General features: G+C 39.8%; 1 protein-coding gene across 1 annotated transcript in view; it reads left to right on the plus strand.

Annotated features, from left to right (window-relative positions):
* PTPRG (protein tyrosine phosphatase receptor type G) overlaps positions 1-20,853 on the plus strand; it is a 410,964-nt gene that overhangs the window by 253,492 nt on the left and 136,619 nt on the right. The window contains exon 6 of the mRNA XM_075833958.1: positions 14,354-14,420. Coding sequence (XP_075690073.1) covers positions 14,354-14,420 — 67 coding nt within the window. The remainder of the gene's footprint in view (positions 1-14,353; positions 14,421-20,853) is intronic.

The raw sequence follows: 20,853 nt of genomic DNA on the forward strand, positions 1-20,853 counted from the left end.
TGAAAATCAGAGGCTGTTTTCCCTTGAAAACAGCTCTGTATTTTCAGACGTTTTTGGTCACTACGTGTGCACATACCCTAAGAATCACAAGTGGCTTGTGAGCCACTGACTGTAGAATACTGCTGTATAGTACTTATCTCTCAGAGCCTGTGGCGCCATAGCGGACATTATGATTATTACTGGTAACACCACTGGGAAATTCTTAGCAGAGAGATTTATACCTACCTATTAAATAGCGACATTAATGACAAAGTAAAATAATTTTCAACCAGAGACCTACATTTTAAAGTTTCAAACATAATAACAGATGCTTCCTGGGAGTTATATGAAAGGAAATTTGCAAAGCAAGCTTAGATATCTGATACATTAAAATTCCTGCAGTCCATCACAGCTCTCCGATTACCTTGCAACCTTTGTGGTTTACGAGAGAGATTGATGACGAGGCAACCTGCTGATTACAATTATCCAAAGAAAAGAGCAAATTATTCTGCAATTCCCTGGATGTGGGAGATCTTAATTCATCGGTTTTCTGTGCAGGTTCCAAATGACTTGCGTGGGGTGGACGGGGGAACGTATATATTGATTTCCCCATAAAATGTCGTTGCTCAATTAGCTAATTAACTTATTGAACAACACTGATCATAGAATTTGTGTTACTGGGTGAATTTTAATTTTTCATGTAATATAATTGCTTCAATTATTAGCCATTATTGGGTATCCTGTGGGTGAATAGGATAGAGTAAAGGAAGATTGAAAATTCTGGTTCCGTGATCTTAATTTTGTTTGATATATATGTTCCTTCGAAAAAAAATTGTGTTTACCGTTGTAATTATTCATTGGTGAGTTTCCGTCAGACTAAATATGTTGGCTGCCTGGACAGCAGGTCCCGCCAGCGGAGGTGACCACTCTGGATTTCCACTCTATTGAAGATCAATGTCTTCACCTAGTAGAATCTTCTGCTGATGCACCAACAGCATTTCCCTTTCTTCAGGAGAAAAGTCTGTTGATCCCATACACTAGATTGGGGTAGCATTAAGAAATTGATTTTATTTTTAATTGTGTGTGTGTGGGGGAGTTCTCAAAAATTGAGTTGTGTAATTACTAGAAAGTGCTTTCTTGGCCGGTGTTACGATTAGCAGTAGGACTGCTGCTAATAAATGATTTGTTATCTCTGTGTTTGTTCGTTACAGGCCTTTTGGTCTGTCTGGATTTGGTCATCATTTAGCTTTGCCTGGTTAATTAGGACGGAGTACGTTTCTTGGGCCTATATATACTTCAGGCCCGAATTACTCAGGGGCTGGTTATACGGTTTCTGACTTGTTAAACTCCTTCCAGATTCTAGTTGGTGACTTTGTTCTTCTCTATGTGTTTGTTTGCACTGTTGGACCTGTTAGTCCTCTGAGAGATCTAGTTTTTGTATAGTGGTTTTGTGTGTATCCTGGGATCAGTAGTTCCACTTGGTTGTTTGGCTTTCCTGTACATTTGGTCTGCTGCCAAGCTGTTGTCTTACCCTGTTGTGGGATGGTATTCAGGTAGGGTTAATATGTGCTGTTAATTCTTGTCCACTGTCTATTTATCTGTTAACTGCTTCATGCATCGTCTCCATCTTCTACTACCTTCAGTATTCGGTTCTGCTTATCAACTGGTGAGTTACTTGTGCCTTTTGTTTTCTGTTAATATTGATGCGTGCTTCACCAATTTGATAGTGATTGTCTGGTGTTACGGTATTGAGCACCACCGGCGGCGTAACAGCTAGAAATAAAATGCTTCAATCCTTCTCAGTAACTTACATATTTGACTCAGCGGAGTGAAAATGTCTGACAACGCCACATACACTTAACATCACTAGCAGACCCCATTCACTGCTATCAACGGTGTATGCGGAAATTCAACAAGTTTGGAACATGACAAAATATCGATTACTAAATTCATTGTAAAGATGAGGAGAAATATATCTGGAAGTGGTAATTGTTAGAGCCTCTACAGATTGTAAGAATCATGGGGGCAAGAGTTTTCAGTAAAACCGGTCAAGGCCCAGTATGTAAACGATTAACCGGTTTTTAAGAAGAAAAATATGTGGCAACCACACAGTATGTATACTATAGAAAACCCCACAAACACTGGCCCTTCTGCCAGCGTCAGACTAGGCTTCCTTGAACTCTTTATTCTATGAGTCTATCCCCATCTGTACAGAACATGTGCAAATCCATTTTAATTGCAATGTAATTTTGGTTGTTAGCATTGCACACAATGACAGATCATCCATAGGGTCTAATTTTTCCTCCACGTTAACAAAGCTTAATAGGTTATTTGCGATCATCCCATAAGAAATAGACCCTAGTGACAAGTAATTGGCTTCAAAGTCACCTACAAATTTAGTTGTCTTCTGCTGAACCTCTGAGGCCCTGTGTTATTGGGGCCCATTACTAGGTCAGAGCCTGGGGACACCAGAAGAGTAACTCGTTTCTGCAAACTTTTGACATGTCAGTGATATGTCAGAGGTTTTGATCGGTGGGGGTTTGGATTCGGAGACCGCCACCGATTTGCTAAAATGAACGAGCAGAAGAACTCACAAGCGCCTATGAGCATGTTATTAGGCTGAAGACGCGCTAATGTACTTTCTATGTGAGCCTGTTTTCAGGCATACTAGGACTGCAGCTAAATAGGCAAAGTTCTCCGGTGAGCGCTTCTGCCCGTTTGTTTTAGTGATTAGTTACATGGTTAGTACGGTTGAAAAAAGACATATGTCCATCAAGTTCAACGAAGGGTGGGGGTCTTGGCACCAGACCCCCACCAATCAAAACTTCTGACATGTCACTATGGCATGTCAAAAGTAGGCTGTACTGAGTGTTACTCTATAACAGGGCCCTAATGACTGTTGCGTGCCATTAAAGAGTTTGCATTGGGGCCCAGCATCTTCTTAATGCATAGACACACACATACCTTCTGCACTGACTCAACCACCAGCCCACCTGTCCTATTATAGAAGGTCCTCCCGTATTGCTAGACCAGGCTAGTTATGCCACTACCGTTAAGCCCCATGTTCAATCGGTGTAGCCAAAAATGAGCATATCGAGGATAGAGACCTATATTTCATTTACCAGTTTTCTACAACACTGCTTGTTTCATAGGATTACCGGAAGTCTTGCAGACTGTAGGTCTTTGTTTTTTGAGTTTTTGAACTATTGAATAATTCGGTTAGAACATTGACTGCGTGAATCCTGTAAGATACTTTAAACGACATGGAATTGGGAGGTCTTCCTATGAACTGAACAATCACATGGTACTCCAGACTTGCGTTATCCTCTCTTGTATTCAATATCTGTCGGTTCTAGACACTTATTAAATCAATTACATTATGCAACATGCAAATTTAATAAAAGCGCAGTAAGTTCAAAGACCATCATTACTGCTCTGCAATAACCCCCAGCTGAACATTGGTGTGTTCCAATTAGTCTCGACACCACTTTCTACATCTCCGAGAAGAGAGGAACAGTTCAAATGAGCTTCCTCTACAGGGAGTATGCAAAGCACACCGAAGAACATTTTAAACCACATCCTTTACTTAACAACCTCCAGATGGACTTAAAATGAACCGTGGTTAAGTTCAATTGGTTTTTATTGTAACTAAGGTTGTGAAGCTCTAATTCACCAAAAGGACTAATTAGAAAACATAAGAAGTTCTATTAAAATAAACCATCAGGGGACGAGAGTTACGGCTGCAAAGAAGAAGAATATAAAGCTGAATATATACATATAGTCATGCATATTATTAGGCTCTGTTCACACCGCTGTCATAGTTTCTACTATTATGGAAACCATGATGGTGGTGCCATCCTCAGAATTCTTTAGCACCACTTCCTTTATAAATTCCGTGCTCTTTGGAGCAGTAATCCACTGTTGCCGTATAGACAAAAAGCAAAAAAAAGGGGGGTTCCAGGGCACAGAGTTATATTTAAACTTTGCATTTATTTTCTTGGCATGTGTAAAAATAACAAAACCGTGAAATTTCATCCATAATGGGGTTCAGTCGAGGGGTCTGTAGTTTTAACAGCAAAAAATGTGGCATGCTATTCTTCTGTCAAATAATACGGAACTGCCTACGGAGACACTCTGTGGACACAAAATGGTCAAAGATGGAGACGACGAAGAATTAAATGTACTTGAAAAATTTTTAATACTATATGAGCAGTTCTTAAGAATTTTTGGATCCCACGTGATTTATACTAAAGTTAAAAAAAACACAACAGTAAATAGAAGTCTGAGTTGTCCTCTTCTGTCTGGTTCCTAAAAATTCCCACCAGCCATGTTTCTGAAAAGAGTTGTTATCCTGTATTCCCCTGACTCATCGGCCTTATGAACACGGCAAGCCGTGTGCACGGATCCTATATGTCAGCACACATAGTCCCTATGGTTCTATATTACGGAGTCTTAGACGCTACGTGTGTGGCACCGTATTCTCCCCTAAAAACAATGCTTCCGAGGTAGAATACTAGTGCATGCAATCTAACAAGCGACAAAGTCTCATTCATGGCGATTCTGAATAAATCCATTAGGGAAAAAAAACTGTTCAGTCCCCTACCAGATTGTGGGCGGCATATTACATAGAGGGCAAAGTTATTGATGCATCTCCTGCCCCCCCCCTCCCCATATGATTGCAGGATTAGTCACATTAGCCATTCAGAAGTTTGGTGAAGCTTGGTTGTGTTTTTATTTACTGCCAAGTTTTTAATTTTAAGTTGAACGGCCTTACCAAGTGGAAAGCTCTAAACAATGCATAGGATAAGTACATTATGTATATTATTTATTCATGAGATTGTTTAAATCCATATAAATTCATTTAATTATAGAAGGCTGATTCATTTCTTATACTTGGCCGGCTCACATTTTCTGAATATTACCAGGATGCTGCCATACTCTGGGTATTGCTAGAGTATTGACATTGATGACATACCTGCTGTTTGAGGGATTCAGGTTTCAGCCTGTCTTTAAGAATGATTCAGCTTCATACATGCAAGTGCCGGCTAATGTAATAAAAAGTGTAAAAAAAATCATTGTGCTGGTTGCTTTTTCATCCTCCCATCAGCTTTCATACATGCCTATTTTTCTTTTTAAAGATAAAATGTATAGATTGCATGGGACCATGATGGTTCACGGGGTTGACCCATTCTCAATGCCCTATAAGGGTATATGGACGTCATAGTTACCCAATTGGGACCCCCTCTTTTTAGCCAAAACAGAGACGCACTAGAGAGAGCGGCTGCTACTGTGGTGGATTCAGCGCGGCGATGTATTACATCTATTTGATCATTTTCAGCTGATTGTTGGGAGTTTCAGCAGCTGGATCTGTGGTGATCAGCGGTTAGATTTGGTCATTTGCTTTTAAAGTTTTTTTTCAAACCGGCAAATATTCTACCAGAATGAAAAAGAGAGCAGCAAAAAAGCCGCAGGTGTGCTCACCCAGCAATTTTTCCTGAGATCTGTAGTTCCTCGAATGGAGTGCAGTCGGAAAGGGGGGGGGGGGGGCTTGCAGGCAGGCAAGGATCCAGTAAATTGAAGAAATGTAGAAAAAAATCCTCAGCACATCCACATTAGAAAAAATCTAAAAAGAGCTTTATTCCAACATAATGCTGAAAGTACATAGGACACCGGTAGGACATGTTTCCGCTATTTAACCGACGTGTTACCGACTTTTAACATTATGTTGGAATAAAGCTCTTTTTATATTTTTTTTATAATGTGGATGTGCTGAGGATTTTTTTTTTCTGCTAATATTCTACCTGTTGAACGAGCGCCGATCGACAATACATTGTCGATCGGTGCTTGTCCACTTAGTTCGTCTGCATACTTGCAATCATTGAACGAACATTAATACGATTGTTCGTCTTCGTACATTATGTGTGTTGTTGGCAGCACATCCCCTATTTAACCAGCGAGATGTATTGGCAACCAGTGACTATTTTTCTGGCTGCATAAAAGATCCGATCATCCAAGTAACTACGTAGCATTTGCGCGTTCGTCAGGCTGATCGCTGCCATGTTTACACAGCGCAATGATCGAGAAAAAGTGTTCGTACAAACGCTCTTTCCCCCGATCATTGGACCTCTAGAGATGGGTTGTCTTGGGATAACCTTTTTAAAAGGTAACTAAACTTTAAAAAAACTTCTGACATGTCATAGTGACTTTCTATTGTGCCCGTGCACGAATTGCTCGGCTTTCTGAGAAAAGCCGCTCCGAAACAAAGCGGCTCATCCCTCACCTGATCGCTTCTGCCGCTTCGTTTTACCGATCAGTGTGGTCATAGTGCTTGGACCCCGACCGATCAAAACTTCTGACATATCACTATGACATGTCAGAAGTTTTTTGAAAGTTTAGTTACGCTTTCAGTGGATGGAAAATTAGGTGAACTGAATAGGAGTTGGTTATTTAAATCCTTATCGCTTAAGCTGGCTATTTGCATTGTATCAAAGCCAATCTAATTTGTATGGAGGAAAACCAATTGTCCCCCTAATGGCATAGGTCAGACAAAAAAGAGATTGGGTATGTTGGATTTACAACTTGCCCAATCCTTTGTTATGGGAGATGAGCTTCTGACAGAGGCTTCTCCCCTCTTCATTGACATAAACAGGAGAGGTAGACGTCAGCCGAGTGACCATTGGGCCGACAGCTATGTATTGTGTATGACCACTTTTAGCTGCATTCTTGTTTTATATAAATGTATGCCAGAAGTCAAATTAGGAGACACCACCTTGTACCCAAACCCTACAAGTTCTGCTGGTGCCTTGGGGGAACCAGACCTTGCCTTTTCTTTGAGATGAAAGTTTACATAATCCATAATGTGGGAGAGCTTGTGTTCTGCAGAATTCCTCAGTTTATTCTTCAACACAACCTAATGCTTGGTCAAACAATGGACTATGTAGGACCTCTTAGGCAATGTTCTTCAGATCTGCCCTGTGGATTAAAAAATACATTCCTATTTTTACAAAAATTTGTCTGACGCATAATAGTACATGTGTGTAGATGAAAATTAATCTACCAAACCTACCTCAATATTTTTCGATATCCCTGCTGGGTGAACATAGGACCAAGTATACACTAACCTCAGCAGAAATGTTGTGTTTCTATTTGGATGGTCTTATCAGTCTCTTCCCGGCTTTGGTGTCTGTTACCTCCACAGCAATATGTTCAACCAGCGTGCCAGGGGGACTGGGTAGAAAGACAAGCAGATAAAACCCTTTTACGTGTCCAGACAGCCTGCCTTCTGAACTTTCGAACCTGTTGAGCAACAAAGCCAATTACATAGAGAGAAGAATCCATTTCCGAGGATACTGCCCTACTAGATGTATTACGGTTTCTATAGGTTTCAATCTTCTAATCTTGCAATGAATTAATAGCATAACTAAGATATGATTCAGAATGAGAGACAATGGATTGTATTTATGGCAAGTGGTGTCCCTGATATTCTCACTGAAGCCATCGTGATCACATGTTCCCTATTACATTAATGTTCTCATAAGTGGATGGGGAATTGTGAACAGAAGAGTCACTGTCTGCTTTTAAAATCTCATTATATCGAACAAGGACTTGAATTTACCTATTATGTGAGACAATGACTTACAAAGTACTTTGACACACGAGACTTGTTCTGTTTATAAGACATTGTTGATCCCTCGTGCACAATGCAAATGCTACTAAACCTTTGTAAAGTGTATGTCTCCTCAATTGGATTATTTATTGGCAGAGGATAAATTTTTATATCTGATGCAGGGAAGGAATTGCTTTTTGTTTATGGCCGGTTGACTGATGAATACAGCATGGGTGTGGTGAGTTGAGGAACTCATGATTTTAAGAAGTAGAATGTTAAAAAAAGGGAAGTTATCTTTCAGAAACAGCGCCCCACTTGTGTACAGGTAGTGTCTGGTATTGCAGTTTAACTACATTTAATTGAATAAGGTGGAGCTCCAAAACCACAAACGGCCTGTGGACAGGTTTGGCTTTGTTTCTGGACAAAAGCAGCCATGTTTTTCTAATCCTGGACAACTCTTTTAAAGGGGTTTTCCAGTCCCTAAAGATTGATGGCCTCTCCTCAGGATGGGCCATCAATTACTGATCGCTCGGGGTCCGACTTCCGGTACCCCTGCAATCCGCTGTTTTGAAGGGGACGCAGCGCTTGTATGAGCGCTGCATCCCCTTCAATGGGAGAAGGCTCTAATATTGTGAATCACCGCTACTGCCGTGTCTGCGATTTTACAGTGCGAGCAGTGACCTGAATAAAGGGGAAGTTGCACTCGTACGAGCACTGCGGCCCCTTCAAAATAGTTGATCGCGTGGGTCCCGGCAGTCAGACCCCGAGCGATCAGCTTTTGATGGCCTATCCTGAGGATAGGCCATACGTTTTTAGGGACTGGAAAATCCCTTTAAAATTTGGAAGAGGACAAAGATGTCAATGACAAGTTGCATATTTTGGTAGATAAGCTATAATATTTTTTTTATGTGTTTTGGGTTAGTGTTGGCTTTCGAGTTTATATGATTAGAATACACACTAAATAAATGGCCCCATCAAGAACCGGGACCAGCAGAAGTAAACTTCAATCCTCCAACACCTAAGAAACATGACCCTTTCTGCAGAAATTTGTATTACGGCAGCTGTAAGGAAGCCCATGTGTACGGACAGTACACAAAAAAAGCAAACGCCTTACAATATGGCAGCCATTTGTACGGAGGATCGGTCAAATCCAGAAGTACAAATCTCCATATTCCAACCTTTAGGGCTGAAAGCCATGTGCACAAACCCTGTATGATGGCACAAAAATCATAGACCGTTTATGTGCACCATAGAGTCCCTCCATGAGACCCTGTAATCACCCCCACAGAATTTAGGTATTCATTTAGGTATTCATGGTGAAAAACGTCATGGAATAATTCTCGCTTGGGAATCAAGGCTGCAAGGAGAACTGCTAGGTGACCCTCTTGGCACCAGTTCTTTGCTTTTTTTTAGTCTGGATAAGGCATCATGCACATGTAATAATGTATAGGTAGACCGTCATGATGGCGTATACACATCCACACCAGAATAAGTGAATATTTGCGCTACATATAAAAGAATCTTATCTTAAATAAAGAAATTATTTTCCAGAATATTGTTTTTATATTATTTGGCCGTGGAGTGAACCTGTTTAATAAAAGCCCCGAGCTCAGTGCATATTCCTAAAAGCTTCATTTTGTCGTCGGCCTTGATGTGTATAGGTGAATGCAGATGAATGTATTTCTCTTCTCTGGTTACTGTCAGTTACTGTAGTGCTGTAAGAATACTATCCCTGTGATACAATTAGCAGTCCTTGGCTCAATACACCTGTCAGCTCACGTTGACATTCGAGTACACTGTGCAGTCATCCATAGCCTCATAGTCACCTAGTGCCTGGAGTCAAATCACATCACCAAATCTCCACTCATACAAAGTTTTTATTTGAGAATTTTTTTCATCGAATGAGGCAGAATCTTCCACGATAAAGGAAATTAAAAGGGTGTTTTCAACTCCTTCTCACGCATTTATTTTATATTGTAACTTTTTGGAGAACATGGAGATGTATATAAATGTCCATTTAATCCTTCATTGTAAAATTCATCAGGAGCTAACAAATAATTCTTGTCCTCCAGATTTATGGGTATGTCTCACAGGGCTGGGGTGGTTGAGTTGCAGGGGGTGTCTTTCTCAAACACACTAAAAACATGGTGGGCTATAAGCACAGTTAGGCTTGATTCACACTTTGTTTTAGTGCAGTTTTTTTGATGCACTTTCTTTTTATAGTCAAAGCCAGGAGTGGATACAAAAAAAAGGAGATTTACCAGTATTTCTCATTATACTTTTGTTTCCTTTAGTATCCACTTTGGCTAAAACAAACTGCGCCAAAAACTGCATCATAGCTACATGTGTGAATCCAGCCCTAAGTTATCCGTAAGACTGTGTTCGCATGTCTCGTTCAAATCGTGGTACTTGTGGCAATTTCTGCAAAACTACATCAAAACCTATATCTGCTTAATTGACCCATATTTCTGAATTAAGGCTCATTTCAGAAACCATAATATTTTTGGTTTTTTTTATAACTGATATTTCTTTTTTTCCTTTCCCCCCCTACATAATGTTATTAAAATCAACTTTTTAAAAAAAAAATAATTAAAAAGTTTTTTAAGTCACAAATGATTTATGATTTTCAAACCTATTGTGAAAAAATCTGCCCTCAATTTTATGATTACATTTTTCTGACAAATCTAAATTAGGAAAATATGTAGTAAAAATCAGATATTACCCATGTAAGATTTCCAAGCCCATAATTTTTCAGTATTTATCAAAAAGAACGACCTTGGTTATGCCGTGGATTTTTCCCTCAGGGCTCTCTAGAAACTCTCCTAAACTAATCTTTTTCTTCCAGAAAAAATTTCTTGTCAACCACTAAGCTTAGTTTCTCTTTCTACCTCAATAAATAATTTTTCTGCCTCGAGAGTTAACGAAAATATTCAGTATTTTCCCCTTAACCAAGGTCTCCAATTAAATAGACCATTCACCGCTGCACAAAGGTAGATGTATCCAAGGTATTACTTTCTTTGCAGGTGAAGTATTTAAAACCAGTGGCCGTTCTTATAAGATAGACTTCATTCCGATAAAATGTTACCCCCTGATGGGCCATTTCTCTTTCTCACCGGTTGTAAGGATTGAAAGATCTTGTACACTGCTGCTTAAATAAGCAGACGCCGTTCAGCGGGAAGGAATCATATTATTTTCTCAAAGGAGAGTAAGTGGTCCAGTGCACTAAGATTGCTTAAATAAAATTTCAGCTGTCCCATTTTGCTGTTCAGCAAATGACACATTCTATCAATCATCCCACACTTTGCTTTTTTCTTATTTTTTTCTTTTTTACCTAACTCGTGGCTAGCTTCCTTTTAATTTTATTGAGTTAAACAGAAGCGCTTTATTGTGTGTGTATCTATATGTGTGTATCCTGGGGCTTAACTAGGAAAGACTGGGCCCCATAGCAAACTCTTGACCGCGGCCCCCCCGGGTGCCACAAGCAGCCCCCCTTATAAATAGTGCCCCCTGTAGAATGTGCCATACAGCCCCCCTGTAGACAGTGCTATATAGCCCCGCTTATAGACGGTGTAACACCCCATTTGTAGATAGCGCCCCACCTCCCCCTTGTAGATAGTGCCATACAGCCCCCCTGTAGATATTGCCATAAAGCCCCCACTGTATATAGCGCTGTACAGCTCCCACTGTATATAGTGCCACACAGCCCCACTCCCTTGTATACAGTGCTCAAAGCCCCCTCTTAGTAGAAAGTGCAGTACACAGATCCCTGTAGATTGCACCACACTCAGCCCCCTGTAGATAGAGCCACAGCCCTCCCACTTGTAAATAGTGCCATATAGTTCCCCCATGTGTATAGTGCCACAAGGCAATGGCGCATCCGAGAAAGTTGTATCAGCAGGGAGATGTCACTCAAACATAGAAAGGTGGGTTTGGAGGCAGGACTATGTGACTCTTCAGGATAGCGGCACCGCAACCATGACCCCCTAATGAGTAATTAGCACATAGTGTGCGCCGTTTTAAAAGTGCATTTTAAGGATTTTGCTGCATCTGAAAAAAACAGACAAAGGAATATTTGGAAATATTGTAAGGTCATGTATTACTGCATGGAGGCGGTTCAAGGGGTTAAAACTACCTGACAAATTCCTATTAAATTTACAATGAATTGAGAAAAATTCCATCTGCCCTGCAATTTTGTTATTATAAATATATCCTATATAAACTACAGATCCAGAACCAAGATCTGACATATATACAGTACCACAACCAAGCTCAGTACATAAATACAGCACTAGAACAAAGCTAAGTACATATATACAGCACCAGAACAAAGCTCAGTACATACATACAACACTAGAACAAATGCAGCTAAATTTAGTGCAACCCCTGCCATATAGGTTTGTACGGTGTAAAACTACAGCTCCCAGCATGGCCCGAACAATGGTGAGGATATACTGGGAGATGCTGTTTCACAAAAAAATATCAGATCATAATCATCTCGCTGCAGATCACACAGTGACTACAATACTGATTAAAGGCAGAATAAACATTTACATTGTGACTCACCGGTGACGTCTCAGATTCTAGTTCTTTTCTTCTCCCTCCGGTCCAGACCTCTATGATGGATTTATACCGGCCATGACCCATTTCTGTAGTTTTCCGCTCAGATGTCTTCAGCTTCTCACTTTTAAAACATTTCTGAACCTATAAACGAAGATAAAATTCTCATGGTGCCACATACTAAGCCCCTAATTATAATAGCACCATACACTGTGTCCCTGATTATAATCGCACCATACATGGTGCCCCCCACACCGCGAAACATGTAGACCGTACGCCACACCATAGTGTGCCCTCTGTAGACTGTGCCCCACATATAGCCCCTCACGCTTTTAACAAAGAAAAATAAAAACGTAACATAATCACATTGATCCCGTTCCCGCACCGTCCTCTTGCAATGCAGGCCTGCTCTCATCTAAGCAGGTCTGCTGGGGCTTAACAACGTGATTAAGTCATCGCGCCGCTTGCGTCATTAAAAGGCACTGAATAGCATGACAAGGCATTCTGCCCTGCCAATCTGTGCCTTTCAAAGACGCAAGCGGCGAGATGACCATATAAATGAGTATAGTAAGTAGCAACATAAAAAATGACAATAAAATAAGTAACTTTTATAGAAAACAAGAACTTTTATAGAGTTCTATGGAAAGAATTTATTAACCTCTCTATAGACGCATTCGTAATAGACTTGACTCCATGAACGTCTGAAAACCACTTCTAAACTCAATTATCTGTGGGAATTCAGTATTTTGCCATTGAACCAACCCAAAATATCCAAGATGCCCTTATACATAATATATAGCATAATACGTAACACAAACTGAAATTCTGCACTTTTTCCCAAAATTAATACATTATTAAGGCAGCTGAGGCTGCATTGTCAAGTCCAAGAGTTGCAAAAACAGAACATCTTGCTTTTAATGATTGCCAAAAAAAATCCCAGTCACGATTCACAACCTCACTTCGCATAATGGTAGACGCCGCTGCTGTGCTCAGAATGATGTTTTTGTTGAATAAGTGTTGTAAATCAACTCTAAGACTGTTATTCACGAGCAATGAAATTTCCGGCAGTCCTGCAAGAGTTCCCTGAGTGACTAAAACAGTTTTAAAACATTTTAAGTCCTGCTGAGAATGCCAGGACATTAGGCTCTATAGAAGTAAGAAAAATCCAACCCTGTTTTGACCAAATCACTGAAACTGACATCTCCAATGGCCCTCAGGCTCATTCCGATCTTTACAAAACATATTGACATGTCCAAAGTATTAAAAATCTGTATTTTTTGTATGTATTTTGTATTCTGAGCTTTTTCCCATATCCCAGTAGTGGAGAACAGTAGGTCTTTATTTTTTTCTGCATAAACTTTTTGTCCAAAACTTTTTCCATAGGACAATCGCAACCATTAACCACATTTGGATGAGAATTTCGATGCAGCTGAATGCAAACGTTATAGAGGAAGTTTTTTTTGTTAATATCCGGGAAAAAATTTCCATGAATAAAATTCTATCTTTTCTAGTGGTTTAGTGGTGAATGTTCAGCTGTCAGGACATTGTTAGTTTTGGCCTTATCTTTCTAGGGCAGTGGTCTTCAACCTGAGACTCCACTTGTAGCTTGGCAACAGCTGGAAAGTCATAGCTTGGAAGGCTATTGAATTAGTGGCCACCATTATATACCCGCACAATAAGAGAGCTGAAGTGTAATTGAAAAAAAACGTGTTTGCCTGGACTTGGGCCCTTCGACATCCTTAAATGTCTCTAAAGGTCTTCTGTCCTTTGGTGGATTCCAGCTAAGCCTACATTCAACCCATTGCTCTTGTGCAGAGTTGTCATGAGTTTCCAAGGGTTGCATAGAAAAATGCTACCACTTCTTGATAACACGCAGAAGAAGTAGTTCCTATACAAACTCCAGGGTGGCTCATAGCAATACAAAGTTATTATGGACTGAATTAAGGTTTGGTCCTGTCTACCATAAGGAGATACCCCATAGCTTAACGGTAAGGTATTGAAAGGGCTGAATTCTCAGCGAAACCTGAACTTTCTATGATTTAGCTTTCTAGCGCAGCTTCGAAAATAAATTGATTATATATAGTCAACCACAAGGCTGATGTGTATGTGTATTTTTTGCTAAGCTAAATGCAGCACATTTCTATATTCGACACCAGTGAAACCAAATAACATAACTGTATCTCTGACCATGTTTTTGCATTTCACTTGCAGGCCACTCAGAAAAACAATCGTGCTCTGGATCCCATTATTCATGGACTGAAGGGTGTTGTCCATCATGGTAAGCTGTGAAGTTTTGAAGTCTTGTTCTGTAGAGACGTTTGATTACAATGTACATTCATATGCGTAAGGCTAGATTAACACGAGCGTTGCGCATCTCGGACATGAAAAATGGCAGTTTTTCACGTCCGAGGTGCATCCGTGCTCTGCACTGCGGGTTGCGATATCACGCATCCTCCATAGAATAGAGTCTATGGAGGGATGCGTAAAGCGATGAAAAATACGAAATGTCCTATATTCTCTTGGACCCTTCACACGGTCTGTTGATACAATGGCTGTGTGAACGGCCACATTTAATTATATTGGTCTGTGTGGATAAGGCCTAAAAGTGATCGTATTTTCATGTGTTGAGAAGGTTTACTTAGGAGCATCAATGTGTAATCTAAAGAAATAATACTATAGTGGAAAATCTTCAAAACAACCACTCAATATTGTAGTGAAAAATGATCTTTAGAGGGATGGTCCTCTCAAAAAAAAGAGGACTAAAATATATAGAATGGACTTTATATTTTTAGACAATCTATCTACATAATAGCCCAGTGGGACCAAAAGGGGCTGACAACAGAGAACCAAAGGCATTTTGGTAATACATATTTCTACTCCCCCCACCTCTAGAGTATGATATTTTCAAAGAGCGTTGTTTTACTTTATACCACTGCAAGAGGGATTGGTCTCAGTTCATGATCAAAGATCCCATTAAAACTTCATGGTGATATTGACGCATTTATAGTTTATGCTTTTGTGTTTAGTGAAAATTCTAATTTTCTTTTCTTTTTTTTTTTTTTGGGCTAGTTTGTTATTTTATATTATGTTTTTATGAGTACATTCACACCGTTTTGTGATCCAAGTTTTTGCATTCATGGCTGCTTGTTAGTTTTTGGTAAATGACAGGCATTTTTACATTTGTAATTGTCGCTGAATCACGACATATCCCAGTAACTTCAAGATTTAATATAAAAACTTTCATATAAACAGGTTTTTAAAAAGTTAATTTATGATAATAGCATGCAGCCTGATTACAATAATAATATAAAATACTTGATAAAACAAAAAAATCGAAATCCTTTTTGACAAAACCGTACATCATTGGTTTTCAAATGAACTTAATGCAAATCTTGGTTTTTTTCTACTAATAAAGTACTTAAAAGTATTGTTTAGAAAATAGGTATGTTATTCCTGAAAAAATATTTTTTTGTTTTTATTTTTTCTAATCCAACAATTTCTTGTTATTCAAGGTCATATGTACAAGTCAGTTCATACAGATTTTATGTGGCCGTTGGAGAGAGGGGGCCCAGAGCACATTAGCGCATGTTAATGGGTGGTGAGAATCCCCCAAACAAGCGCATGGAGAGTTAAAGGGGTTGTCCCAGAATTGAAAATTATCCACAGGATAGGTGATAAATGTCTGATTGCTGGGGGCCCCACCAATCGCAAGAACAAAGGTTGCTCCTCACTGCGCTCGGTCACAGAGGACATTGAATGAGGCTGTGGTTGTGCGTGCTGTGGCTCCATTCAAAGCCTATGGGAATGATGGAAACAGCCGAGCATGAGCGGTGCAGTGAGGAAGAACAAGGGGGTTTGGAACACCATTCTTGTGATTTAAGTGTTCCAGTATTGGGGCCCCAGCAATCAGACAATTATCATTGATCCTGTGGGTAGCTGCTGATTGCCAATTCTGGAAATACCCCCTTTAACCCAAGGATCAAGTAAAGTAGATTGGGACAAACAAGCATAACGTTCCCCTGTCCCAGGTGGTTAGGGTGGTCATAGTGTTAATTAGCACCAAAAGGGAACTCCATTTCAATCTTTGCTATGGGGACCCCTCACCTCTTTGAAAAACATTTCCTATCAGCAATGTTCTGTTTAGCGGTAAGGGTATGTGCACACGCACTAATTACGTCCGTAATTGACGGACGTATTTCGGCCGCAAGTCCCGGACCGAACACAGTGTAGGGAGCCGGGCTCCTAGCATCATACTTATGTACGACGCTAGGAGTCCCTGCCTCGCTGCAGGACAACTGTCCCGTACTGTAATCATGTTTTCAGTACGGGACAGTTGTCCTGCAGCGAGGCAGGGACTCCTAGCATCGTACATAAGTATGATGCTAGGAGCCCGGCTCCCTGCACTGAGTTCAGTCCGGTACTTGCGGCCGAAATACGTCCGTCAATTACGGACGTAATTAGTGTGTGTGCACATACCCTAAGAGTTTTACCATCTTAAGTAATGTAAAATGTTTGCTGATTATAGTATGGAGTCTATTGACCTTATCGGTTGCTATAAATTCAACTTGTAGCCTGCTGATGGGCAAAGGTTGGAACGTTCTCGCTGCTGAAAGGAGCAGTTCAAATAAGACTGAATTCTCGATGTGCAATTTAAGCAATTTCCTTTGCGTATTCAACATATATTACTCAAATTGACCATTCTAAATTGTGGGGAAAATGTTTTTACAAAAACACACTATAGGTTAACGGATTCCATTAAGACATAAAATTGTAATACTCAAAACTATAAATGATACCTCCCTTACAAAATGACCCGCTGCCCTATATGAGTGTAGCGGAGGCACAACGGCCATTATTTGATTAGCGAGGATCAAGCCCATATTTTACCTGAAAATGGATTTGTGCTAACAGTAAGCAATTTGTTTCTTTTCAGTCACGGCTCGGGGATACATAAGTTATAAATCATTACAAGTTACTATACATCATCCATATTAGCACCGCGGCACAGAGTGCTGATGTTTCCATCCTGCTATTTATCTTGTGTATGTTCTGAAAATTCTCCTCTTAGAATATTTTGTTCCTCCATAAATTATTTGTCTTGGTGTTGTGGTGATAATCATAAATCAAGGCTGTCCATTTGTAGAAATCATTTTAAGTTTGCAGAACATTATTTGACTAGATTTCTATCTCTCGATTAAAATGAGCAATTTGTTAGGATTGCCCAGACAAGTATCCTTAGCGTTTCCTGGATACGTGTATTATTTGTCAAGGTTAAGAAGGGGAATTTAGAAACTTTTTCCTAATAAATGTGTACATCAAGAAAATAAATGTAATTGAAGGAACTCTCTAGTCAAAAATTATACTTTGTTATGCCTAGTGAAGAGGTGGGGCCTGACACAAAGAATTTTCTTTTAGTCAAAGGCATGTACGGCCCCATCAGGGGGCCATAGTGTATGCGTTTTACCCAGCGTTCTTTTCTGAGATTGAGGGTCTCTTTTTCTGGGACCTCTTACCTCTTTTCCAAAACAAAATAAGTCCTTTTATTCTCCAAAGTACCCAATCATTGCACAGATTTGTGGCTGTGTTGTATTTTAAGACATATGGAGAAAAGGTGAGTATTTCTGTAGAAGTTCTGACTTTTGAAGAATTTTTCTTTTGGTTCTCCCTCCTTAGATTCTGCACCAAAACCCCCTCAGAAAAACTTAACGGGAAATTCACAATCCAGCCCTGGGTCTTGGCAGCCATCTTCCCCAACCTCTTGGCAACCAAGACCAGAAGTGCCACCAGCCCTTCTCAGTTTGACTGAATATGTCGGATATTCAGAAGTGCACGTTTTTTGTTACTAAGCTGGTATATACAGTAGGTTCATAAGTAATGGACTTGCTGTGGAAAATTTATGCAGCGAAACTTAAATAAAATCTGCGCTTAATCCACGACACAAGTTGATGTCAAAGATTTTTTTATAATCTCATCCACTTACCTTCTAGTGTATTCCACCGCAGATTGTTTTTGTGGTCAAATTGATATAGAAATTCCCCTGTGAATTTGTGTCCCTCCCATTCTGATCTCCTGCTCATTCTGATCTCCTGCCCGATCTGACATTGGGCATGGTGATAAGCAAGTTCATCCTGGGCAGTACAGTTACTAAAGGCATGTATACGATGCCCAAAGAGCACCGGTACTATTAATTTAGAATAGGACACCTGCTCGATACTCTTCGGGCATAGTGTGGATGCTCTGTCAACTTTAGTGCCCGGCGAGCCCTAGTGTATCTCTATCCCTAATGTTAGATTGGGCAGGATATCAGATTTGGAGGGCAGTTTTCTGTAGAAAAGCTGACGTTACCGGCTGGATTATTTTCGGTTGTTGTCAGGTGCAGCTGTTGGCAATACTAGGAAATTTGTCATGCTTAATTACAGATCTGCATCCCTTCAATAGAAGCCCAGACCAGGCCACAGATAAAGGCAGAGATGGCAATTTGACTTATGGCGTTGTCCTCCAAAATTACAACCTTCACATACTATCTATAAACGACAAGTCGTTCAGAATATGGCCGTCTGAATACATTAGTGATTTCGGTGTGGTAATCCTGTATCCATTAGGAGGTCTTTCAATAACGGGAATGTAACCAGTAGGTGAATTCAGAATATGTTCATAGTCGGACAACCGCCAAGCTGCCCAGTGGGGCAGTGATCTTGTGCAGCATATATTGATCCTCTACACTTCTGAAAAAACTGTAACGTCTTCACACTAGCTCCATCCAAACCTGTTAGGTTTAATGCCAGAAACCACAAATACTGTAAGAAATTAATCATAAAGATTCATTCTTCACAATTATTTATAGTAAAATGCCAAAGCTGGGCCGAGCCACTCATGTCGCTCATCAAATTCATATAGCACCTATGCGTTGGTTTAATATATCTGTGTATTGCTAGGTAGTTTGCCGGCTGTGAAAATTTCTTTGTATTCTTTTTTTCTCAGCAGTGCTTGTAGACATTTTAATTGACTAGCTTTGTGATGCAAAGGGCTGTGTTAGCCTTTTTAAATGAAATTAACCCAATGCAGTTTTAAGGTATTGGCTAGATTGATAACCCCTCTGAATTCCTCACTTACACGCGTAGCGTTATGTTGCTACAAATCATATAAGGATATGTTGGTTTCTACTGGCATAGGTCTTTCTATGGCTGATAACATTGATTCCTGCTGTGCTCATTTTAATATTTTGCTGGGTTCAAGATTTTGCGTGGACTTCGACCACTTGTGAGGTATCACCGTTTTCTGGCTGGTGACGACTCACTCGAAAGAGCTCGAGAAGCCCTGCTCTAAAGATTATGAATGCATTCAATGAATTTTGAGCATAATGGTTTCTCTAAAAGAGGACATTGGAATAGAGATAGGGACCCCGTTATCATCCTTAAACAACAACGTTTCAATAATTTTTTATTTATTTATCCCCCCCCCCCAAAGGTTTATTTAGAGACAAACGATAGACCGTACAAAGTTGGTTCGGCAGAAGGGATTTCTCTAGTCTTGTGAGTGAAAATCTAAAGCTAGGTGACCCTTTTGGATTAAAATAAATAGAGTTTAGGATTAATTGTCCTACTTTCGGAGTAATTTAATGTTGCAGCTGTGAACGGCAATAAATCTGTAGGAAGTGAAAAATAGGTGTACAAATCTTACCGGAGAAATATCTGTTCCAATAATATGCCCTGGGCATAAAATTCAAGAACCGCTGCTGTACTGGTAATGTAGTCACATGCCATGAATGTGAATATACATAATTAGAGTTTTATTTTTTTTAAATAGTAATTTTTAGTTAGGATTTATCTTAAAATAATTTTAAGATGGTTTTCAAAAATGTCTCTAATGTACTGGATGGGTACAAACCGAGGCACTCGAGCCCAACTTCTTTCCATTTTGATGTAATAATTTTCAGAGACCTATTTATTACAAAGTATTCCTGTTTATGCAACGATTTGGCAGCCTCTACGAGACCTTGTCCAAACACTTACAATTTAGTTCAGAGTGCCATGGAGAGATTAAAGAGGTAATTCAGTGAAATTTTGGCAGGCAGCTTGGAGTACGATTGACTGTAAGAGTCCCAGAGGAATAGACGGAATCATCCCTCAACTTTCCATACAACAACAAAGCATTGACAACATTTCCTGTCTTCATCCAACTTTTCCGGTGTTCACTCTAAAATAAGCACAGTGGAGTCGTATTTATAATCTCTTAAATTGGCTGTAATGTTAGACTTTTCAATATAGGGCATGGGCCTGATGTGTACCTGTTACTGTTTTCTCAACCTGTTGTTTGCTGCTAGAGACCACCATATTGATGAATTTGTATACCACTTCTCTTAGAATTCTTGAACACGAAAGGCCATTTAAATATAAACTATTTGTATGGAAGTCTGAAAATTCAGTTATTGTCCTTGTCCGTGGAGCTTTACTTGTACAGCACCATTAAAGCGCCTGTACGGGACCATTAAAGATTTCCCCCACTGTCCAATTCTAAGCTACATAATCTTCCGGTGACCACTTGTGTTATGTATTGCATTCATAGACTGCATGGTCACAATTACAGGAATTCATTGATGGCTGGAAAGAAGGGGGCATCAGAACATGCTGAGGGAAATATTAGGAGCAGAGAATAGACATTCGCAAGTTGCAAATTATTTTGTTATGAGATTACAGAAAACGGTTTTATTC

Source organism: Rhinoderma darwinii, chromosome 7 (assembly GCF_050947455.1).
Source record: "Rhinoderma darwinii isolate aRhiDar2 chromosome 7, aRhiDar2.hap1, whole genome shotgun sequence".
In the NCBI taxonomy this organism is placed as follows: domain Eukaryota; kingdom Metazoa; phylum Chordata; class Amphibia; order Anura; family Rhinodermatidae; genus Rhinoderma; species Rhinoderma darwinii.